General features: G+C 40.8%; 1 protein-coding gene across 6 annotated transcripts in view; it reads right to left on the reverse strand.

Annotated features, from left to right (window-relative positions):
* CTPS2 (CTP synthase 2) overlaps positions 1-20630 on the reverse strand; it is a 101506-nt gene that overhangs the window by 69626 nt on the left and 11250 nt on the right. For all 6 annotated transcript variants that reach the window (XM_074324097.1, XM_019746325.2, XM_074324098.1 and 3 more), the window contains 7 exons: positions 20351-20555; positions 16006-16176; positions 14077-14177; positions 6617-6733; positions 6387-6470; positions 5428-5508; positions 625-776 (listed from right to left, as the gene is read on the reverse strand). In XM_074324097.1, coding sequence (XP_074180198.1) covers positions 625-776; positions 5428-5508; positions 6387-6470; positions 6617-6733; positions 14077-14177; positions 16006-16176; positions 20351-20516 — 872 coding nt within the window. In that variant the 5' untranslated portion in view covers positions 20517-20555. The remainder of the gene's footprint in view (positions 1-624; positions 777-5427; positions 5509-6386; positions 6471-6616; positions 6734-14076; positions 14178-16005; positions 16177-20350; positions 20556-20630) is intronic.

A 20630-nucleotide genomic window follows, 5' to 3' on the forward strand; every position in this document is an offset into this window, starting at 1 on the left:
AAAGCTTTATGGAGTCATACCCCATCTATATTTAATACAAGAAAACAGGTGATGGAGATTTAATTTCCACATGACTTCAAATGAAACAACCTTGCAGAAATTAATAAAGTTAAAACCTATCAGGGGTTTTAATAAAGATGCTGACAGCTAATAGACACAGGATGGAACAATAATAATATAGGCAAAACTTCCCATTCAAAACGATTTTCTTTAGGAAATGTTAACCAAATCTTTTTGTTTGTTTGTTTTATTTGTTTCAGGTGTACAAAACAATGTGAAAGTTAGACATTACACCCCTCACAAAGTGATAACTCCCTTTCCCCAAAATCTTAAAAACTAGCAAAACAAGACAAAAAAACCAAACAGAAAAACCCATGACATTTAAAACTTTAAAATATACAGAAACTAAGAAATAAGCTAATAAAATGCTCCAAAGGCCCCAGAAATCTTCAAAGAATATAGCAAAACATTCTAACAATGTGCTAGAGCTTTAGACATATCCAGACAAAAAATATACATACAGAGAAAGCCGAACGCAATATAGGTACCTTTTAAAGTACATCTCAGTCCTACTCCTAAACACAAGAATTATTAAAGATTACATTAGTAATATCTTTCACGTACCTGTCAGCCATATTTCTCCACTTGAAAAGCAAATTACTTGCAGAATCACCAATGGGCAAATCCAATCTCTCTTTAAAATATTTAACAATGCCTTGTTCCTCCAAAAGCACAGGCACTCGGTATGTGGAAGAAACATCATGGATACATATGACCTGGTTAATGATGATAAAACACCGTATTTAAGTGGAATGACTCAAATATGACACAAGAAGGAGCTGAAGAAAAAGCCAGAACTCAACAGCCTGGCAGTTCATTTATACTAATAGAACAAAACCAAGAGCCCAGCCACCTAAACAAGAGGCAGAATTCACGCAAGGTTAGTTTCATCTAATTACAAAAAGGTTTGAATTCATTATTCTACCTCTGGAACCACCGGATGCTGTGGTAGAATAAAAAATGTATATAGTATATGGTCTTTGTTTCCAGTTACTGAAACAGAGATTCAAAAACCTTTGGAATTTCCTGAGTGATGGGGTATTTTTATTATGCTAATGAGGTGACTCAGGGTGGCCCCTAAATGGCTTCAGGATGGGAGTTATTCACCAGAAAAACTAACCAAGTCATTAGAGGGCTGGAACTTTTAGCCACCTGACCTCCGGGGAGGGAATGGGAGGCTAGAGATTGAGTTCAATATCCTGAAAAATTGTGGGGACAGAGCCAGGAGTGCAGTTTCCAGGCTCTCGGCCTCACATGGAAAGGTGCTGGCTCAGGTAGTAAATGGCCATCAGCTGTGGCTAGTTGGCCGTCAGCTGTAACCAGTGAGCCATTAGCCAATAATATAACTGCTGTGGCTACGCTAGCAGCAAATGGGGGCTAGCAAGGAGATGGTGGCTGGCAAGTGTGGATGCAGTTAGCACGGTGGGTTGCGGACAGTGTGGTTCCTTGTGGGGACAGAGCCCCAGAAAGTAGTTTACAGGCTCTCAGCCTCACATGGAGGGGTGCTGGCTCGGCTGCGGCTGGTTGGCCGTCGGCTGTGGCTGGTTGGCCAATTGGCTGCTGATGTAACTGCTGCGGCTACGGAGGAGAGCCGAGGAGAGCCGAGGACTGCAGAGGAGAGCCGAGGAGAGCCGAAGAGAGTAGAAGAGGAGAGCCGAGGAGAGCCAAGGAGAGTCGAGGAGAGTGGAGGAGAGTCGTCGGTCGGTTGGCAGAAAAACGGACAGCAGGTCGCACGTCCAGTGAACCCAGCCTCCAGTGAGACTATAGTGGTATGACTCCCCTACCTATGGCTCCGTGGGTGTTCCTTTTTGGTCTCACCATGTCCTGTGTTCTTGTGTGGGGAGAGGGAGCAGAGACCCCGCAGGCAGCCCCGCCCGACAAATGGCGCAGCGAGCAGGGTCTCCCGCACGACACTCCTGCTTCCTGTGTCTCCAACCCAGCTGCCAGTGAGAATATAGTGATATGACTCCCTTATCTATGGCTCCGTGGGTGTTCCTTTTTGGCCTCACCCTATCCTGCATTATGTGGTGAGCGGGACTAGAGATCCCTCATGACATCCCTCATGACGTCCCACATGCCACCCCGCATGACTACAATGATTTAGTCAATCATGCCTATGTACTGAAACTCCAATAAAACTCTGAACACCAAGACTCAGATCCTGGTTGGTGAATGTACAGGTGTGCCAGGAGGCTGGCTCACCCTGACTCCATGGAGATAAAAGCTCTGGTACTCAGGAATCTCCTAGATTTTGCCTATGTATCTCTTCATCTGGCTGTTCATCTGAACCCTCTATAATAACATAGTAATGGTGTAATGCAGGGACTCAGCTCCCGCTCCCCGCACAAGAACGCAGGACATGGTGAGGCCAAAAAGGAACACCCACGGAGCCATAGATAGGGGAGTCAAACCACTGTATTCTCGCTGGTAGCTGATTGAGACACAAAAGCAAACATCTGCCAGTACCCCAATGAGGGGTCTTCCTGCACCCCAGTCTCGCTGGTGGCCAGGCGAGACACAGGAAGTAGGATCAACACAATTAGCAATCCACAACCTGCTTGCTAGCTGCACTTGCTAGCCACAACCCACGCTTGCCAGCGTAGCCACAGCAGTTACATTAGTGGCTAATGGCTAACTGATTACAGTTGACGGCCAACTAGTCACAGCTGATGGCCATCTACTATCCGACCTAGCACCTCTCCACATGAGGTCGAGAGCCTGGAAACTGCTCTCTGGGACTCCATCCCTACAAATGGTAAATATATAGTACTTTCCTGAGTTTTGTGAGTCGTTCTAGAGAATACTCAAACCTGAAGGAGTGGTGGGGAGCCCCAAATTTGTAGTCAGCCAGGCACAAGTGAGAGTAGTTTGGGGAAACTGGTGTCTGAAGCGAGGGCAGTCTTGTAAAGGACTGAGCCCTTAAACCTATGGAGTCTGACTGTCACTCTGGGGCATTAGTGTCAGAGTTGAATTGCAGGACCCCCAGCTGGTGTCAGAGAATTGGTGTTGGAATGTGGTGCTTTATATGTCAATATCAAGACATACGGCCCAAGGTACCATCTTCTAAGTTTAGCTTAAAGCAGTAGCATTGAAGACATACACCTTGTCTCCGAAATGTGGGTATGCAGTCTGTTCATTCATTTGTTGCTGTTGCTGCTGCTGTGGTTGCTTTTGTCCGCCTCCTTCATTTGCCTAAATTTACAAGCCCACAATCAACTTAATTACACCTGTTAGAGGTGAATGGCTCCCCTGCCAAGTGGTGTGGTTGTTTTTCACACTTACCCTAACAAGCTTTCACCGTCCTCTCAAGTACATCCAAGAAGCTACTGGCAGGCACGTAAGGATTTGCTACCTCCTAAATAAATGCCAAAAAATGCTCTGCCAACAATATGTGTGCAGTCGTCCCCAAATCCATAGCTATCCATCCAGGGAATTCCTAAGCTGTTTGGACATCACCAACCTGATACTTAAGACTAGTGTGCCTCACTTGTGTATTCACCAACACAAATGAAAATGCTGAGATGTCACTGATATGAGGCTCTGTCACAAAAATTAAAGCTCTGGACGTCCACAACTCCCACATGTGGAAGACATGGAATCTGCACCTAGTTACTCATCCTCCAAGCCAGAGATATTTTTTCAGATGTCACAGTAATGGGCCACATCCACAGAGACACCTTGGATTCTCTATTCCCTCTTGGGCAACCCAGATGAGAAGTGCTTTAAGTGCAAATTCGCTGGGAACTATGAAATGGGAGCATTAACTCATTATCACAAAGAATGAGGTGCTGAAAAATGGCTAATAAACTGTCCTGTGGACTGATGGGACACAGCATGCTTCAGAATCTATATATAGAAAATAGACTCAATATGCTCAAAAGTTTGAACTAAATCTCCTGTCTCAGAACTGCGATGGAAAAGGGGGCTCTGTAAATCTGACAAGCCCAGTGACTGAAAATAACCTCACAGGGTGATCTGATCACAGATTTCTAATTGGGTAGGTCATGGCGGGTAGTCACACCGCAGGCCTATAAACTTCTCTAGTAAAAGGTTTATCCTTGCCTTAAGCCAGCCCTGTCCATTGTTACTGTGTGTCTAGGTTAACACAATTTTGAAATGCCAGAGTAATCCTCTTTTTCAGACCCCTCAGAGGCATAACTACCCTAAAGGGAGTACATAATCTTTTTAACTATCCTGTAATCCAATCCCAACCTTGCTTTCTCCCACCTTCATGTAATCTTCCTTACTTTCCCTCCTTAATTCCAAATATATAAAAGGAACTGCAAAAGTCTCATTCTTCAGAACATTTGAGATCTTGCTTCTTGGCATTCATCAGTTTGGCTCAAATAAACTCTTATAAAAGTTCTCTACAGGTTTGGATGTTTGCACATCAACAGAGCTCTCAAAAACCCAACTCTAAAAGCTGTAGTCTCCTTCTATTTAGGAAACCAAGTTATATTTGTTTAATACACAGAGTACTATTTACCAATTGGAAGGGTACAAAAAAAATGGAATAAAATCAAAATGGCTTGACACCATACAAACACAGGAGAGTGCTTTAAACCTGCCATGACATTTTTCAAAGTAGTTCAGACTTATGCACTGACCCTGAAGCATCGGACAGGAGGCACTTCATCAGACTTCCCCCTGAGATATAGAAATCTGATTAGATGGTTTTTAGGCTTCAGAGAACTCAGAGCTTATCTGAAGAAAACAAAAGGCTTCTGCTAAACCTCACCCTTTTCCTGAGCGCTGGTTGTATCACTTTTTAAATTATAGCCAACTCTAATCCCTTGTGCCTGAGCCTTACTGCAAACAAGAGACAGAGATAAGAGAATAAAAGGAAAAGGAAAAGTGAACTCTCAGATACCCAGGTGGAAAATCTGACAGGGCAGAGGACCTGAGCCCAAATCACGGTACAGTTTCTGTAGCAGTGAACTGAACCGAGGCCACTGATGTAATCAGAAGTGATAGCATGAATGTCAATGTAATGTGTGCTTTGGGGTGAGTTAAGCTGTAGCAGGTACAAAGGAGAAATCGCAGTGAAAGCAGTCAGTGCCCTAGAAAGACAAGATAAAGAAACGGATAAGCAGGCTTCACATGGTTCTCTCTCTAGCGATATGACTAGAAGTTAAAAAGCCCACCTGGTTTTGTACCTGTAACTTAAGGAATGATTATGCAACGAAACATACACTCTATCTAAGGAATCAGGAGTGTCAAGATTGTTCACTTAAAGGCAAGGAAGCCATGCTTGGATATGAATTTTCACAAATGCTATGAAAAGCAATACGATAATTTAAGAGGTGTAAAACTTTGGCATCAGCAGAAGTGCCTGCAAGGCAATAAAATCTAAAGAGTAGCACTAACCTGTTCAGGGTTCACGTGACAAAACATAGAAATCTTTTCCTTCACAGCCATTTCGATGGGCGTTGAACTTCGGCAGACAATCTGTCAAAGTTAGTTATGCACAGGTCAGCAGGCAGGAATCGGCTGTCCACACCACCATTCATTTTCAGGAGGACGCTAGGTAAATTTCTTTTTGCTACAATAGACTTGACCAGGTATGTACATATTCATTCTGGGCATTCCACTGGACTTTTAGAAACTGGTCTGAACACTAATATAATCAACTATAATCAAACTCAACACAAATCTACCAATAAGAGCTCAAAATGTGAAGGCGTCTCTGGTAAGTAGAGGCAAGGCTCACAAATGTTACTTTTTTAAAAATACAAGAACAGAGCTAGACCAGGGGTTGCCAAACTTTCTCTAAGGGCCAGGCGGTAAATATTTCAGGTTTTGCAGGTCATGCAGTCACCATCCTGACTACGCAATTGTACCCTGCTGTGCAAAGGGAGCTATAGACAAATGTAGACAATGGATGGTACCATGTCCCAATAAAACTTTATTTACAGGCTACAGGCCTACAGGCCCTTATTTACTGACCCTTGATCTAGACTACTGGCAGTAACTGGCTTACCTGCTATAAATAAGAGCAGTGATAGCCCATCCTAGCAGGGTCACAGGAAAATCTCCAGGGTCCCACCTCATTCCCAGGGACCCATTGACCATACGAAATGACAGGATATGGCACTTGCCCAGCTGTCATTGTGGCCAATCAAAGGAGGGCCTGGAGAACCGATGGCCAATTTAGAAATGTGTGAAACAACCGTTGAGGATGAGGGAATTAAGCCTTCCCTGACTCCCATATACAAAAAGCTCAATGTCACAGGAACCATTTGAGAGCTAGAAAGGACTTAAATGATATTATAGATTAAGAAAAGGAGATCTTATTCCAAGAAATTTACCAACTCTCTTTAACTCACCAGATCAGGAGACAGACCTAAACCCCTCAGCGCACGGACACTATTTTGTGTGGGTTTGGTTTTCTGCTCTCCGGTAGCACTGGGCTGAAAAGAAAAGGGTCACTGTCAGTACACTGGGCATTTAGCTCTCCTGGATAGTGAATGGCTCTCTAGTTAAAATGTGGAATAAACAGAACATCACAGGAAGACTTACAGAAGTTGTTGTCTACATACTTCTCTGGAAAGCTCACCTGTGGGACAAGGCTAACATGGATGTTACAGAAATTGTCTTTTTTTGCTTTAAACTGGAATTGTCTGAACGCTTCCACAAATGGCATTCCTTCAATGTCTCCGATGGTGCCGCCCAGCTGGGAATGGAAAAAAAAGACTCAAGTGATCTTCCATGTTACACAGACTAACAGAAAAATTCTTGATAGGCTAAGCAGAACAACTGAAGTTTCATGGTTGTACAAGAACAGAAGTTTGTAAATATACGAAAGATCACCGAATTGTACACTTAAGACAGATGAGACTGGGTGGCCGGATGGCTCAGTTGGTTAGAGCGCGAGCTCTGAACAACAGGGTTGCTGGTTCAATTCCCGCATGGGCCAGTGAGCTGCGCCCTCCACAACTAGATTGAAGGACAACAACTTGGAGCTGATGGGCCCTGGAAACACACTGTTCCCCAATATTCCCCAATTAAAAAAAAAAAAAGAAAAGAAATTTAAAAAATAAAATAAAACAGATGAGATTTATGATCTATAAATTAAACCTCACTAAAGCAGTTAGAAATAAAAAAGAAAAGTGCTGTACATTTAAGAGGGAGAAGAAGCAAAGGGAAGAGAAAATGAAGACTAGAAAATAAAGTAAGAAGAAGGGATGGTGTGTAACAGCTAGGTAAACAGGAAAGAGAGCAAGCAGAGGCTTAAGAAGAGAGAAGAAAGCGAGAGCAAGGAGGACTTCAAGAATGATCTTGAACAGAGTGCCTGTTGTGTGGCGAGATGGACTAAATTAAGTGAGTGAGTCATGCTATCACTGATTCACTTGGATGTTACAGACTAGTAAATTCCCACCCCCACCCCCAAAAATGGGGGATCATTATAAGGCTGTCAACCCTTCACCTTATCAAGACTGAAAATGTTAAACAGTAAAATGGAGGGCTTTAAGAAAAGAGAAGGGAATTCATAAGCAGATAAAAGGATTCAGCATTAGGCCACAGAGGAGCAACATCAGCTTGGTTCTACCAATGGTCCAGTTGAAAGGTAAAATCCAAATCCAGTGACAACATGAGAAAAGTGAGAGGCACCTGGCACTGCCTGGTGTGAAATAGTGAGCATTCTCTCTCTCTCTCCCTCCCCTTGTTTCTCTTTCTCTCCATGAATTAACACCCGAGCACCGCGTGTGTACACGTACACACACACACACACACACACACACACACACACACACACCTGCAAGCATCTGAACAGTCTCCTTGTAATGGTGGTACTACTAGAATTAAATCACTACTATTAAAACATGCTGGCTTTCTAGAACAAGCCGTACCAAAAGCCCTGAGAATATTCCTGACAGTATAATCCTTTGACAAATGTTAATTTACAATGTGCTTTCACTAGTTACTTAAGCATTTTCCTTTAGCCCAGGATAAAGTTCACCTTAACCCGTTCTTCCTCGCCATATTTAAATACTTACAGACTATCACATGGAATTTAAAATGAATTTAGCAGCTGAGCAGCTACCCCATGCTCAACACTATACATGAGATGCTGGGAAGAATTTAAGACAGGTGCTCCTGAGGAGCTCAGAATGTAGTAAGGAAAATAAGGCAGAGCTAGAGAACAATAATCCAGAGCAAAACTTCAGCACTACGTGGAATGATCTGGATGTTCAGGAAGAAGAGATCACGGTGGGCCCAGCCCCAGAATTCACCATCTTCTCTGGCTTCTGCTACCTGATGGGGTCTGGAATCTACTTCGAGCCCTGATCTCTCTTCCCAGCACCACTGAGCTTTGTGGCCAGTTTGTCCTTGACAATAATTACTCAAACTTACCGTGTCCCAAACTGAGCTCCTAGTCCCCGACCTCTGGGCCTGTTTCTCTGGGTGCTTCCTCATCTCAGCAAATAGTATCTCCTCCCACCAAATGGTTCAAGCTAGAATTCTTGGACGTCATCTTCCAGGCCCCTTTTCCTCACCCAAACCGGTTCAGTGGGTCACACCTCCAAAACCTCTTGCATAGCTCTCCATTGCTTCCATCCTAGACACCCAAACCGACACCATCTTTTGCCAGAATTACTGCAGTAATGTAAACCACGGGGTGGCAAACCATGGCCTGCTGCCTGTCTTTATGCATAAAGTTTTATTGGCACATGGCTATGCCCATTCGTTTACATTTTGCCTATGGCTGCTTTTGCACTACAATTGCAGAGTCGAGTAGCTGTGACAGGGACTCTCTGACCTGCAAGGCTACATATATTTACTATGTGGCCCTTTACTAAAAAAGTTTGCTGACCCTCAATCTTAATAGCCTCCCAACTTCCACCCTCTCCAGTCCTACAATCAAACCATTTGTCACACACCAAGCTGAGTGACCCTTTAAAAACTCAGAATATCTCTCTCCTGTGCTTACACCCTTCTGTGGCTCACTGCTGCACTAAAAATAAAATCTAAACTCCTTTATGCAGCCAGCAAATGGCCCTATTTGATCTGGCCCTTGCACAAATCTCTAATTTCATCTCATGTCCCCACCCTGTCTCCCCCACCCCCACGTCTTGCTCTCTGTGCGTGGGTCCCACTGGTCTTTCAGGTCCTCAGATGGGCACGCCCTTCCTTCCTGCGAGCCCTCCGACCCTCCTTCTTCATCTGCATCTATCTCCCTTTCATCCTTCAGCCCAGGGAGCTGTGTCCCCCTCAGAAAGCCCAACCTTGATCACACACCTAAAGCAGCCTCCCTCCCGCTGCCCCCTATCACAGCACCCTGGCTGTGCCCTTCCTGGTAACTCATCACAAGGTGCCATTATTTTATTTGCATCCTTGTTTCCTGTCTCTCTACCCCTCTAGGCTGTAAGCCCCATGAGGGCAGGAACATGCCTGCCATATATCTCCAGCATAAGCCCAGCGTCCTACATGCAGCACTGGGGGTTTAGGTTAGTTGTCAGGACAGGACAGAAGGGTGTCAAAATTCAGTATAAGCCCTAGGTAACAGCATTCTGGTACCTGTTTCCATAATTACAATGAATTCAAACTAAGAAGTCTCAGGATTTCATTGCTACAGAAGAAATTATCTTTAACTCAGATAGTAAAACATAATTAAAATTCAAGTTTCCTGGGTATGGAACAGATAGAAACATATGATCGTTCTGTAAAAGAATGACAATCTTAATTATGAAAATCCAAGGAAGAGCACAAGCAATCAGGAAACTGGCAGGGGGTGAGCAGTATAAGGGCTCAATAACTACAGTGCAGGAGAATCCAATGGGGAAAATTTTTTTTTAGGAAAAAAAAGAGGTCTGCACTTAAACTAAACCCTATGGAGATAGCTTCTGTTTTTTGATGGGGGCATTCTGGAAGTCAACAGGAAATCTGGAAAAAGGAGGCAAAAACTTTAAATATTATTCGCTTCTGCCCTCACGTGGCCTGCAGTGGTACTGCATTCTCTCTGCTAATTCCGAAGGTTCCCTTACGGCCCCTCTGGCTCCCCACTATCATCGTGATCAGAAAGTTTCAGTATTATTACTAGAATAGTTCTAAGTTAATTATTTCCCCACATAATAGGGAAAATAGCACTCATGACAATATTTTACCATCTATCCAAAGTTGAAATTGAAGCTGCAGCAAATTAATGAGATGTGCAATGTGGGTTTTGCCTTAAAAGAAAGGTGTCCTCTCTTTTGAAAAGGAGGGTGGGAAGGAAGGAAGGAAGGAAGGAAGGAAGGAAGGAAGGAAGGAAGGAAGGAAGGAAGGAAGGAAGGAAGGAAGGAAGGAAGGAAGGAAGGAAGGAAGAAGGGAGGGAAAGAAGGAAGGAGGGAAAGAAGGAAGGAGTGAGGGAGGGAGGGAGGGAAAGAGGGAGGGCGGGACCTTTTATTCTTTTAAGCCAGGCAAAAATTATTTGACCTGTACTAAAGCCTGTCAGCTCCACTGGCCTGAGAAGTCAACGCCTCACTACAAAAAGGCTTTGGAGACATTTCAACAGCTTCTACACACTTAAAACTAAAAATCAGCTTTGGCGGCCCTTCTTCGAAACCTTAAATCATGCACAAACACAAATGTTGAGCACAACTTAAAACAAACCCAGAAGGATGTCTGCCTAATGTCCAAGAAGCAAATACAAACATCAGGGTTGTATGGAGAAGAAGTTTTGCTAGGGACAAGGTGGCACCGTGTCTCTGTTTCCATGACATTAAAATTGAGACGATGAGTCCTGAAAAGCAAGAGTCATTGTCTCATCATCATTGTAGCTACCATAAAGCTACTAGTTATTAAAGTGCTAAATTAATGTTTGTTAAGCAAACAAGTCAATTCAAGAGCAGAATAAAAAAATATAAAGAACATACACATGAAAAAAAAAGAACAACATGCAGATACAGGCCTAAAATGTTTGCTTGTTGTTTGTTGAGATGGAAACTGCAATTTAATTTGAGATGTCATTGAGAATTCTTGATTTCATTGTGCAAACAATTAAAGTCTGACTCTATAGCAAACTTCTTTGTAAAATGATGACAAAGAGACTCAAGTGTGCCAGCCCCAAAATGAAATATGAAAGCTTTGTTCAAGGATGATTCTCCAAAAACAATGGCTAGAAAAGCTGGGAAGATTAAAAAGTATTAATAAGGCTCATCCCAAGGTCAAATTGGGCTTATATTTTAATGAAGTTCAGGGGCAGCTCAAGTACATAAAAAAAAAAATTCTCCTCTTTTTTTGTGATTACTATTAAAAATGTAGACTTTTTAAAAAGGAGTAGAATCAGAGTATAAAAAGCAAAAACATCCATACACATGACCATTTGGAACTTTCCCTCTGATTAAGCTAATAGTCTTAAGAAAAAGCTATTTTTTCAACTACAAAAACTAAAACAAAATGTCTGTCAATGGATGAATGGATATAGAAGATGTGATACACACACACACACACACACACACACGGAATACTGCTCAGCCACAAAAAAAGAATGAAATTTTGCCATTTGTGACAACATGGATGGACCTTGAGGCTATTATGCTAAGCGAAATACGTCAGAAGGAAAAAGACAAATGCCTCACCCATATATGGAATCTAAAAAGAAAAAAATAGTACAAAAAAACCCAACAAAAACAAACTTATACAGAGAATAGATCAGTGGTTACTAGAGAGAAACGGGGGTAAGGATGGACAAAAGGGGTGCAAGGGGTTAATTGTATGGTGATGGATAGTAACTACACTTTGGGAGTGATCGCTTTGTAGTGTATACAAATGTTAAATTATACTGTTATCCAAATACACTACGTAATACTTGATAATGACAACAAACGACTATGTCACTGGTTTATGTACTTACTACACTAGAATTTTTATTGCTATTTTAGAATCTACTCTATCTACTTATTTGAAATGTTTGCTGTAAAACAGTATGCCATGTTACGCCAGCAGCAGCCCCATATATCTCATGTTTACTGCGCGCGTCTCTTGATTTCATCGTTTTCGCTTGTTCTTGATTTACTCTCATGTTTTGCACAGTGACATGCTGTGCAGGCTTGTAGCCCAGGAGCAATGGGCTACCCCACACAGCCTGAGTGTGCAGTAGGCTAGACCGTCTAGGCGTGTGTAAGCGCCTCTATGATGTTCGCACAGTGACGGAATCATCTGATGACACATGTCTCAGAACTCAGACATTCCCTGTCATCAAGCAGCGAATGAATGTACTAACAGTATCTGTAGGCATCTCACAGAGTAAATGAGGTTCTTATCTCCCTCCTTCACCCCCAACACTTCTCCACCCCCTCCACCTCATGAATCCTCTTTTCAAAGCTGAGATCATTTACATCCCTGCGTTTAAGCCTCATCTGATGCATCCTGAGATTGAGTCTAAAAATTGAAAATCAGTAAATGGAGTGACCGTGTAAATCTCCTTCACTGTAGAGTCAATCTATGCCCAGTTACATCTCCGTTCTCATATCAGATGGTATTCTTCCTGGAGCTTTTACCTGCCTTTCTCTTTTCTTACACTGTTTGTTTTTATCATTGCCCAATTTGTTTGCAAACTATTCACTGTATTAGATATTAAATATCTTTGAAGGAAGCAAGCCTAATTATGCAGGCGTATTCAATTTGTAAAACTTCAACCTATACATCTAAATGTACACTTTTCTGTGTTTATGTTATACTCCAATTTAAAAAAATTAGACAGGAAGCATTCCCTCTTGCCTCGTAAATTGTGAAGAAATAAATACCAAGGAAGAGAAAATTTTGTATAGCACACTTATACATTTATATTAAGTTTATCAGCCATATTATTGCAGTAGTACAAAATAGTTACTATATACTATGGCACATTAGGTTAAGTTTATCAGCTCTATTATTAACAAAATGGATCTCGTAGATAGCATAATATCTATCTGCTAACACTGATAGCGATAACAATAATAACAGCTAACATGTTTATTGAGCACTTTCGAAATCCAGACATTGCCAAGTGCTTTATATTGTCACATTTAATCCTCACAACAACTGTTATTATCATTTTGTCGTTATTACAATATTACATTATTACCACATGGTCATAGATGAGTACATTGAAGCTTTGAGAAGTAATTTGCCAAGAGTCACACAGGCACCTTAATAATGGCTAATAATTTTTGAGCACATACTATAGATCTGACACTATTCTAAGCACTAAATGTACTGACTTATTTAATCCTCAAAACAATGAGTTAAGTATTATCATTATCCCTATTTACCAGATGAATATATTGAGACACAAAGAAGTTAAGAGAAGTCATCCAAGGTCGCCCAGCTGGTAAGGGACCCAACTGGGCTATGAACACAAACAGTCTAGCTCCAGACTCTAACCACTGACCTATACACCACTCAGGGGTCACAGGAAGAATTTGACCCTGGGCAGTCTAACCTTAGGAACCAAAATGTTCATTATTCTGCTCTCCTGCCTAGCTATTACGTCAACTGACATTTAGATAAGGAGTATATGGATGTTATCCTCATTCTGCACATTGACAGTAAGGGAAGAAGTGAACAAGTAGCAAGTTCAAATACTATGTTCTTCCTTTAAACTGCTAATACCTCCAAATCACCTCTACCATCAGACTTCCCTAACTCCGTCTCTCTCTACTTCCAATGCACTTTGCAAATGCTTCTCAAATAGCGCTCACTAGAATGCATTCAGTTGTGTGAGGCAGGGTGATCTGCAACTCCTCAAGGCCGGAGACTCCTAACCCAGGCTTGGCAGAGGAGCCCCAAACATGGCCGTTATAAGCAACTGATGTCTTCGCATGCAGGTTGCTGCATGCCCACCCCAAGGGTACTCACTCTGTTTAATGCCAATCTTGCCCACTGACTTGTGAGAAGGGCAGGGACCATTTATGTCACTCCCTGGTGTAATCCACCTCCTAGCCCAGTGTCTGGCACACAGGAGACCATTTCTACATATTTGTTGAATGAATAAAGATCAGATGCTTAAAACCCAGAAGGAGATTAGTTTATGAAGAACAGTGCCATGCTTACCTCAATAACGCATATTTGGGGCTCTTCCTTATGCCCATCCACGGGCACCATGGCTTGATTCATAACCCACTCCTGGACGGCATCGGTAATATGAGGGACAACTGTAGAAAGAATTAATTAGCACAAAAGCTTATTTCATGGTCATGAGAAAGGAATGTATCACTGTCTTTTTTTCTTTTTCTTTTTTTAAGGAGGGCACAGCTCACAGTGGCCCAAGTGGGGATCGAACTGGCGACCTTGGTGTTACTAGCACCACGCTCTAACCAACTGAGCTAATCGGCCGCCCCTATCACTGTATCACTGTCTCACCAAATAACCTGACAGCCACCTGGCAAATTAGATAAGCTACAGTCCTAATGCTATTATCTTCCTTCACTGAAATTAATACCGCAGGTGCAGTACAGATTTAGTCATTTAAGTGTTATGTCTTTTCTCTTGAAACTGACCGACCCCAGAGAACAAGAAACAGAAAGCAGAAATACCACCTTTGATGCAACTAGAAAGCACCTATAATGCCAACGAAAAACTGTGCAAGGAGGGCTGCCTAGGATGCTGAATGCTAGACTTCAGAGGAAAGAAGGACGCAGAGTGGCCGGGCCCTGCAGACCCTAGGCAGCCCACCAGCCAGTGTGGGGGAATCCACTCAAGAGAGTATAGACAAGGTCTGTGTGTTGACCAGTGGCCTGTACCTACTAATGTCAGCTGAAGAGGACAAAAGATAACATCTCCGCAAGTCTATGAGGCCCAAGGTTCCCTTGGGTGGTGAGCAGGCTTGCAGTTAGCTATCTCAACTGAACAGACAGCAAGGTGACATCCCCGTGGGGGCATGGGGACTCGGCGCAGCCACCTAACCTAATGTGATGGCAGGAAGTAGAAACGTTAGCCTTTAGGAAGCTGAGGCGAAAGTGAACCTGTCACCTGCCCCACCTCACCCCTGCAGCACCCTGGAAGGCAGGAAGAAGTCATCTTTGATCGGTGCATTTGGAACGACCCACTGCACATGCCTGGCCCACGCCTTTCAGGGAGGATGAGGTTTGCTGCATTCTGCCTCCATGTGGACAGCGCAGGGATTAGGGGTCAGGGTCTGGGTCTGGGGACTTGCCGTCTCCTCCATCACTGGGACAACGCAGATGTGAGGCAGCAACTCTCCCTTCCGTGGGTCTTCCCAAGACTGACACTTGGGGGAAAACTATTAGAAAGCATCATTGTACTGGAGATCTAGGCCACACCATCCAATTTTAGCAATAACATAGCTGATCTTTTGCTGTCGATCTGTGTTAATCCTACATCTACTTCTCAGCTGGTTCCAACATGAAAGTGATTTAAAGGGGCTAGGGAATTATCACCTTTACCCCACCATGTAGGAACTTACAAATACAAGACTTCAGAGGTGTGTGGGGGAATCTCTTCTAAGATAAAAGAGAACCATACCATCGAGGGAAAGGGTTGGTGAAAAAAGGGTCAGCCCACGCTACCTGCCACTCCATTTCAATCCCTCAGTCCCTCCCCAACGCTGTCCTTCTTCAAAAGGGAGTAATCATCACACATGCAAAGATATGAGAAAAAAGGAGAAACAGAACATATTAAATAAAAGACAAAAAAATAAAACCACAAAAAAGCTGCACTCCAATCAGATAAAAATAATGAATAAATGGTTCTCCATGGATTTTATAACTAAAAGCTAGAGAGAGACAAGACAGGCAATATATGGACTAAGGGAAGCAATGGCATTAGTGAAAAAGAAAAAAAGACTGATGAAAATACAATCAGGAACATGGAGGATGAACTTGACACTTCTGAGGAAAAGGGAAAGATCCGAAAAGGATTAGAACTTGTAGAGGGCAAGGACCTCCTCACAGTCATGTCTATTTAGAGCAGGATGTAGGTGCTCAGCACACAGGGCTCCCTAATGTTTGTGGAATATAATACCTTGTACTGTTTTCCCCAGGTAGTCACCACGCCTCTCTTTATTAATCACATGCTGATATATCTTCCCAGTGGTGATGTTGTTGTCTTTATAAAGATTAATATCCAAGAACCTTTCATAATTTCCAAGGTCTAAATCAACTTCTCCACCATCATTTAAGACAAACACCTCACCTAGAAAAAAAAGGCAATGTAAAAATTTTTAATTTGCTCCCAGTAGATCATTTTTCAAAGATGGACACATTTTATTAAAAAGCTGCTAAGAGACTTATTTATAAGCCATATTCTATCATCATTTCATTATTTTGATGGAAAAACTTAACAATTCAATTATATCCTTGAAAATGCATCAGAAAAATTCCGGTATCCTATTATGGTATTTTTTAAAATGCTTACTGAAATTCTGTCTTCAAGATTTAACTTTTTCAAACTCATCATATACCACATGAAAAAGGGACTCTGAAACAGCAATTTTTAAAATGAATAGCAATTTACTTCAAAGCACAGGTATCTTGGACTCTGGAATTGGCATAAGAAAGTTTTAATTGACTCCCTTCTTGGTTAAAGCCACAATTAAACAGACAGTAGGTGAAAAGCAGGGCCCCAGGGAGCCCATGGGGCAACTTGGTGAAAGTGAGGCAAAAAAAAACAGTGTGTGCAATAAGCCACCTGCACGACAGCACCATGAAAAAGGATCTAGATGTAGACTTAACCACACAAGGAGGCCCTGCGTTGATTATTGGGCATGTCTCTGTGTCTCCAGTGTCACTTGGGGGCGTCAATTGGGAGTCCAATGTTCTAAAGCCACCTTATAAGAATTGAACCTGATTAAGGAAATTCTATCATTTACTCCTACTGTGAGATGTTCACAGCAAAAAAGGTTGGCTAGTTTACAAACCTAATCAGAAACCTTTTATATCCTCATTTAGTCTCCCTTATAAGCTACCTAAGTGTGGTCGGGAAGATCTCTAAGGACAAAAGAGTAAATTGATGAAATTGCAATATTTTCTTATTTCCCAAATTCTATTTCCAGTTCAAATTCCACTTTCTCATGTTAATCAGGAAGCACCAATCTATGAAAAAGTCTTTTTACTTTGATCATCTTAACTTCTGACAAATACGAGACGATCTCCGAAACCCCTTTAGGTAATTTAAGCCAGATCCAGTTTGGCAGTACTCCAGGTATATGGCAAAGGTCTTCAAATGATAAATTCCTAAATTTTAAAAGTATGTACGCATTATGTTCTTAGAAGAGAAAGAAAAACTATAGATGACAAGTCTTCAAAAACAGCAATTGTAATTAAAATTCCAACAGATTTTTTTAAACTTGATAGTGACAGCAAAGTCAATTTGGAAGAAAAACAGGTGTGATTACCAAACCAAAAAATAAATGTAAATAAAAGCCCTTACAATGAATAACAGTGAGTAAAGGAAGATTGAAATACATATATATTTCAATATATATAAATATAGAATAAAATAACATTAACAAATACACAAAACCAAAATATCCAAAAAGGTCTCTATTACATAAAGGCATTTAACATGTGACTCAAAAACAAAAGATATCACAAATCAAAGTATATAAAATACTGAGAAATAAACTTCAAGGAAATGTTAGGACTTACATGAAGAAAACCTATAAACCTTACTTTAGAGACATAAAAGAAGGTATGAATAAAATCAAAGCCACTTATAAAGTTCCTGAATGAGCCAGTCAATACTTTCAGTGTTTAATTCTTCCCAAGTTAATTTATAGAGTTAAAGCAATTCCTGTCAAAAACTTCAATTTGATTTCTTGTAAAGTTTGACAAAATAATTCCTAGTTAATCTTGAAGACAGTGAACATTTCGAAATATTTTTAAAAAGAAGAAAAGGAATAATGAGAAAAGTCCTGACCTACTTGATAATAAAAAGCTGCAGCTATTAAAATGGTAGACAGGAAAAAACAAAGAGATTTGGAACAGAACAGAGTACAAAGACAGACCTAAGTATAGACAGAAATTTAGTACATAATAAAAGGTGGTATTTCAAGTCAGTGGAGAAAGGATGAAATCTTTGATAAACGCCACAAGGAATAATTGGCTAGTCAGAAAAAAAACTTTGAAAAAACAAATTATGTTACATCCTTACCTCACATCAGATGTGTTAACAATGTTAAAGTAAAAGTAAATTAAACTATAAAAGTGCCAGAAGAAAATATGGGTGGATATTTAAGTATTCCTGGGGCAGAGAAGCCTAAAGGTGACATCAAAGGCAGAAACCATAAAGGAAACAGCTGATATATTTAATCACATAAATGGTAAATTGAAATGTATCAGGAACTAACAGAGGTCATATTAAGACAAATTTCAAACAGAGTAAAAATATATACATGTGATAAATACAGGTTAATATACTTTACACCAAGTATTCCTGAAAATCATTTCAAAAGCCCAAAGGAAAATTGGCATATCACATGGCATTCATCAATTTTACTGCATACCAAACAAGCCTAAAATCTCAGCAACTTACACAACATTTATTGATTTCTCCCTCATGTTACATAGGGGCTATGGGTCAGTTGTGAGTCTGCTGGGCATTCTCATTCCAGGACCCAGGCTGAAGGAGAAATATATCTCTTTATGGGGCAGGCAGTTCTCATGGCAGAGGGCAGAAGCACAGGAGAGACTGAGCCAAATCATGCGATTGCATTGAAAATAATTTCTCACTAATCTCCCATATACAGAACAAATCACATGGCCAAATATGGCTACCAACCTCTCCACTTTGCCCAGGACTAATAGGGCTCCCAGAATGCAGGACTTTTAGTTTCGAAATCAGGAAAGTTCCAAACAAACCAGGTCGAGTTAACCACCCTACATGGCCAAAGGCCAACATCAATGGAGCGGGGAAATTTACTCCACAGAAGGACTTTGGGTGACAGTTTCAAACAAAAATACAATCTACCATAGATTTGAATAAATCATTCTAGAGATAAAATGAAAATCAAATCGAAACTAAAATGATGAAATACCCTTTTTTGGTTTTTTGGTTTATGCTCAGGTAGTAAAATGTAAAAAGAATAATATTCAGCAAGGATATAAAGAATCGCGGTCTTTTATACACTGTTGATAAGGATGTAAATTGGTGCAGATCTACAAGCCTTATCAGAAAAATCTTGGAGATAAGATGAAAGTTGGAATTTGGAATTTCTCTGATTATAGAAAGGACATAGAATACTTTCCATATATTAGAAAACACGCCCAAAGTAAACACATTCCAAGTGAAATGAAGACTAGAAATAGCCACCGCTTTATGAAATTTTTTCAATTTCAACATTTTTGAAACAAGACTATAAATAGCCACAAACCTATGAAGAATTTTAAAATTTCAGAACTTCATGGATTTTAGAGTTATAAATAAAGGATCATGAACCTAAAAACCTTTGGCAATATGCATTATATGTCAAAAGGCTGAAAAACATACCTACCTGTCAAATCAGAAATTCCACACCTAGGTGTTTAAAAAAATAAATTTTAAAGATTTCCATCACAGTGTTGTTTATATCAATACAGTGGAAATTATTTCCTATTATTGTTCAGATTCTGTGAAGCCTTTAAGAGTACAGAATACATAAAAATATTCATAGTACATTAAGTTTTGTAAATTAGATTTAAAATAATGTAAGATTGCAAGAGTCAATTCATTAAGAGTTCAAAAACAAGCAAAACTAATTTATGGTGTTACAAGACAGTTACCTTGGTGGTTTGGGGCAAAGGGGCTTTCTGGTTTTTGATTTGGGGGCTGATTACACGGTATGTTCATTTCATCAAGAGATACACATGATTTATGCACTTTCCTGATTGTATGTAAAAAATTTTAAATGAAAGTAAGTAAGGGCTAATGTCTTTTTAAAAATAATTACTATGTACATCAAAATGTCCACATTAATAATAGTCATTCCAAGAAGTGGGAAATGGATGATTTTTATTTTCTTCATGCCATTATATATTGTCAATGTAATTGTCATACATTCTACACACTCTGAATTTTTCTCTTAACAATAAAATGTTAAGAGAAATATATAACCTTTATGATAAATAAAAGAAATGAAAACTAATTCATACTGCAAACGGTGCAATAAAAATGGTGTCCTCACATTGTTTTCTAAAAGGGTGGACTGATTTGGAATGTCATCAGCAATGTGAACAATCTATCAACGACCATGAGAACATTCGCATATTCATAATGTATGATCCAACAGCTCTACTTCTGGAACTCCATCCTAAAGAAATTACCAAAATATAAGAAAGAACTGCAATTTAACCCAGTGCTTTAAAAGTGAGGAAGTGGTTCTCTTTCATACCATGCTCATAAGGTGAAAAAGTGCCCGCATCGATGTTGATATAGGGGTCGATTTTGATGGCAGTAACTCGGAGTCCACATGACTTCAGAATCATCCCAATGCTGCTCGCAATGATCCCTTTCCCAATGCCTGAAATGACCCCACCAGTGACCAGGATGTACTTCATTGGCGGAGGAATGGCTGGGTGCCAACACCCAGATATAATCTGAAAGGTAATAAAACTGAGGATCAGAGAAGAGAAACATGTTCTCAAACCAGTAAAGCAGAGAGTGTGTTAAAC

The sequence above is a fragment of the Rhinolophus sinicus genome, chromosome X (genome assembly GCF_036562045.2).
Source record: "Rhinolophus sinicus isolate RSC01 chromosome X, ASM3656204v1, whole genome shotgun sequence".
NCBI classification, from domain to species: Eukaryota; Metazoa; Chordata; class Mammalia; order Chiroptera; family Rhinolophidae; genus Rhinolophus; species Rhinolophus sinicus.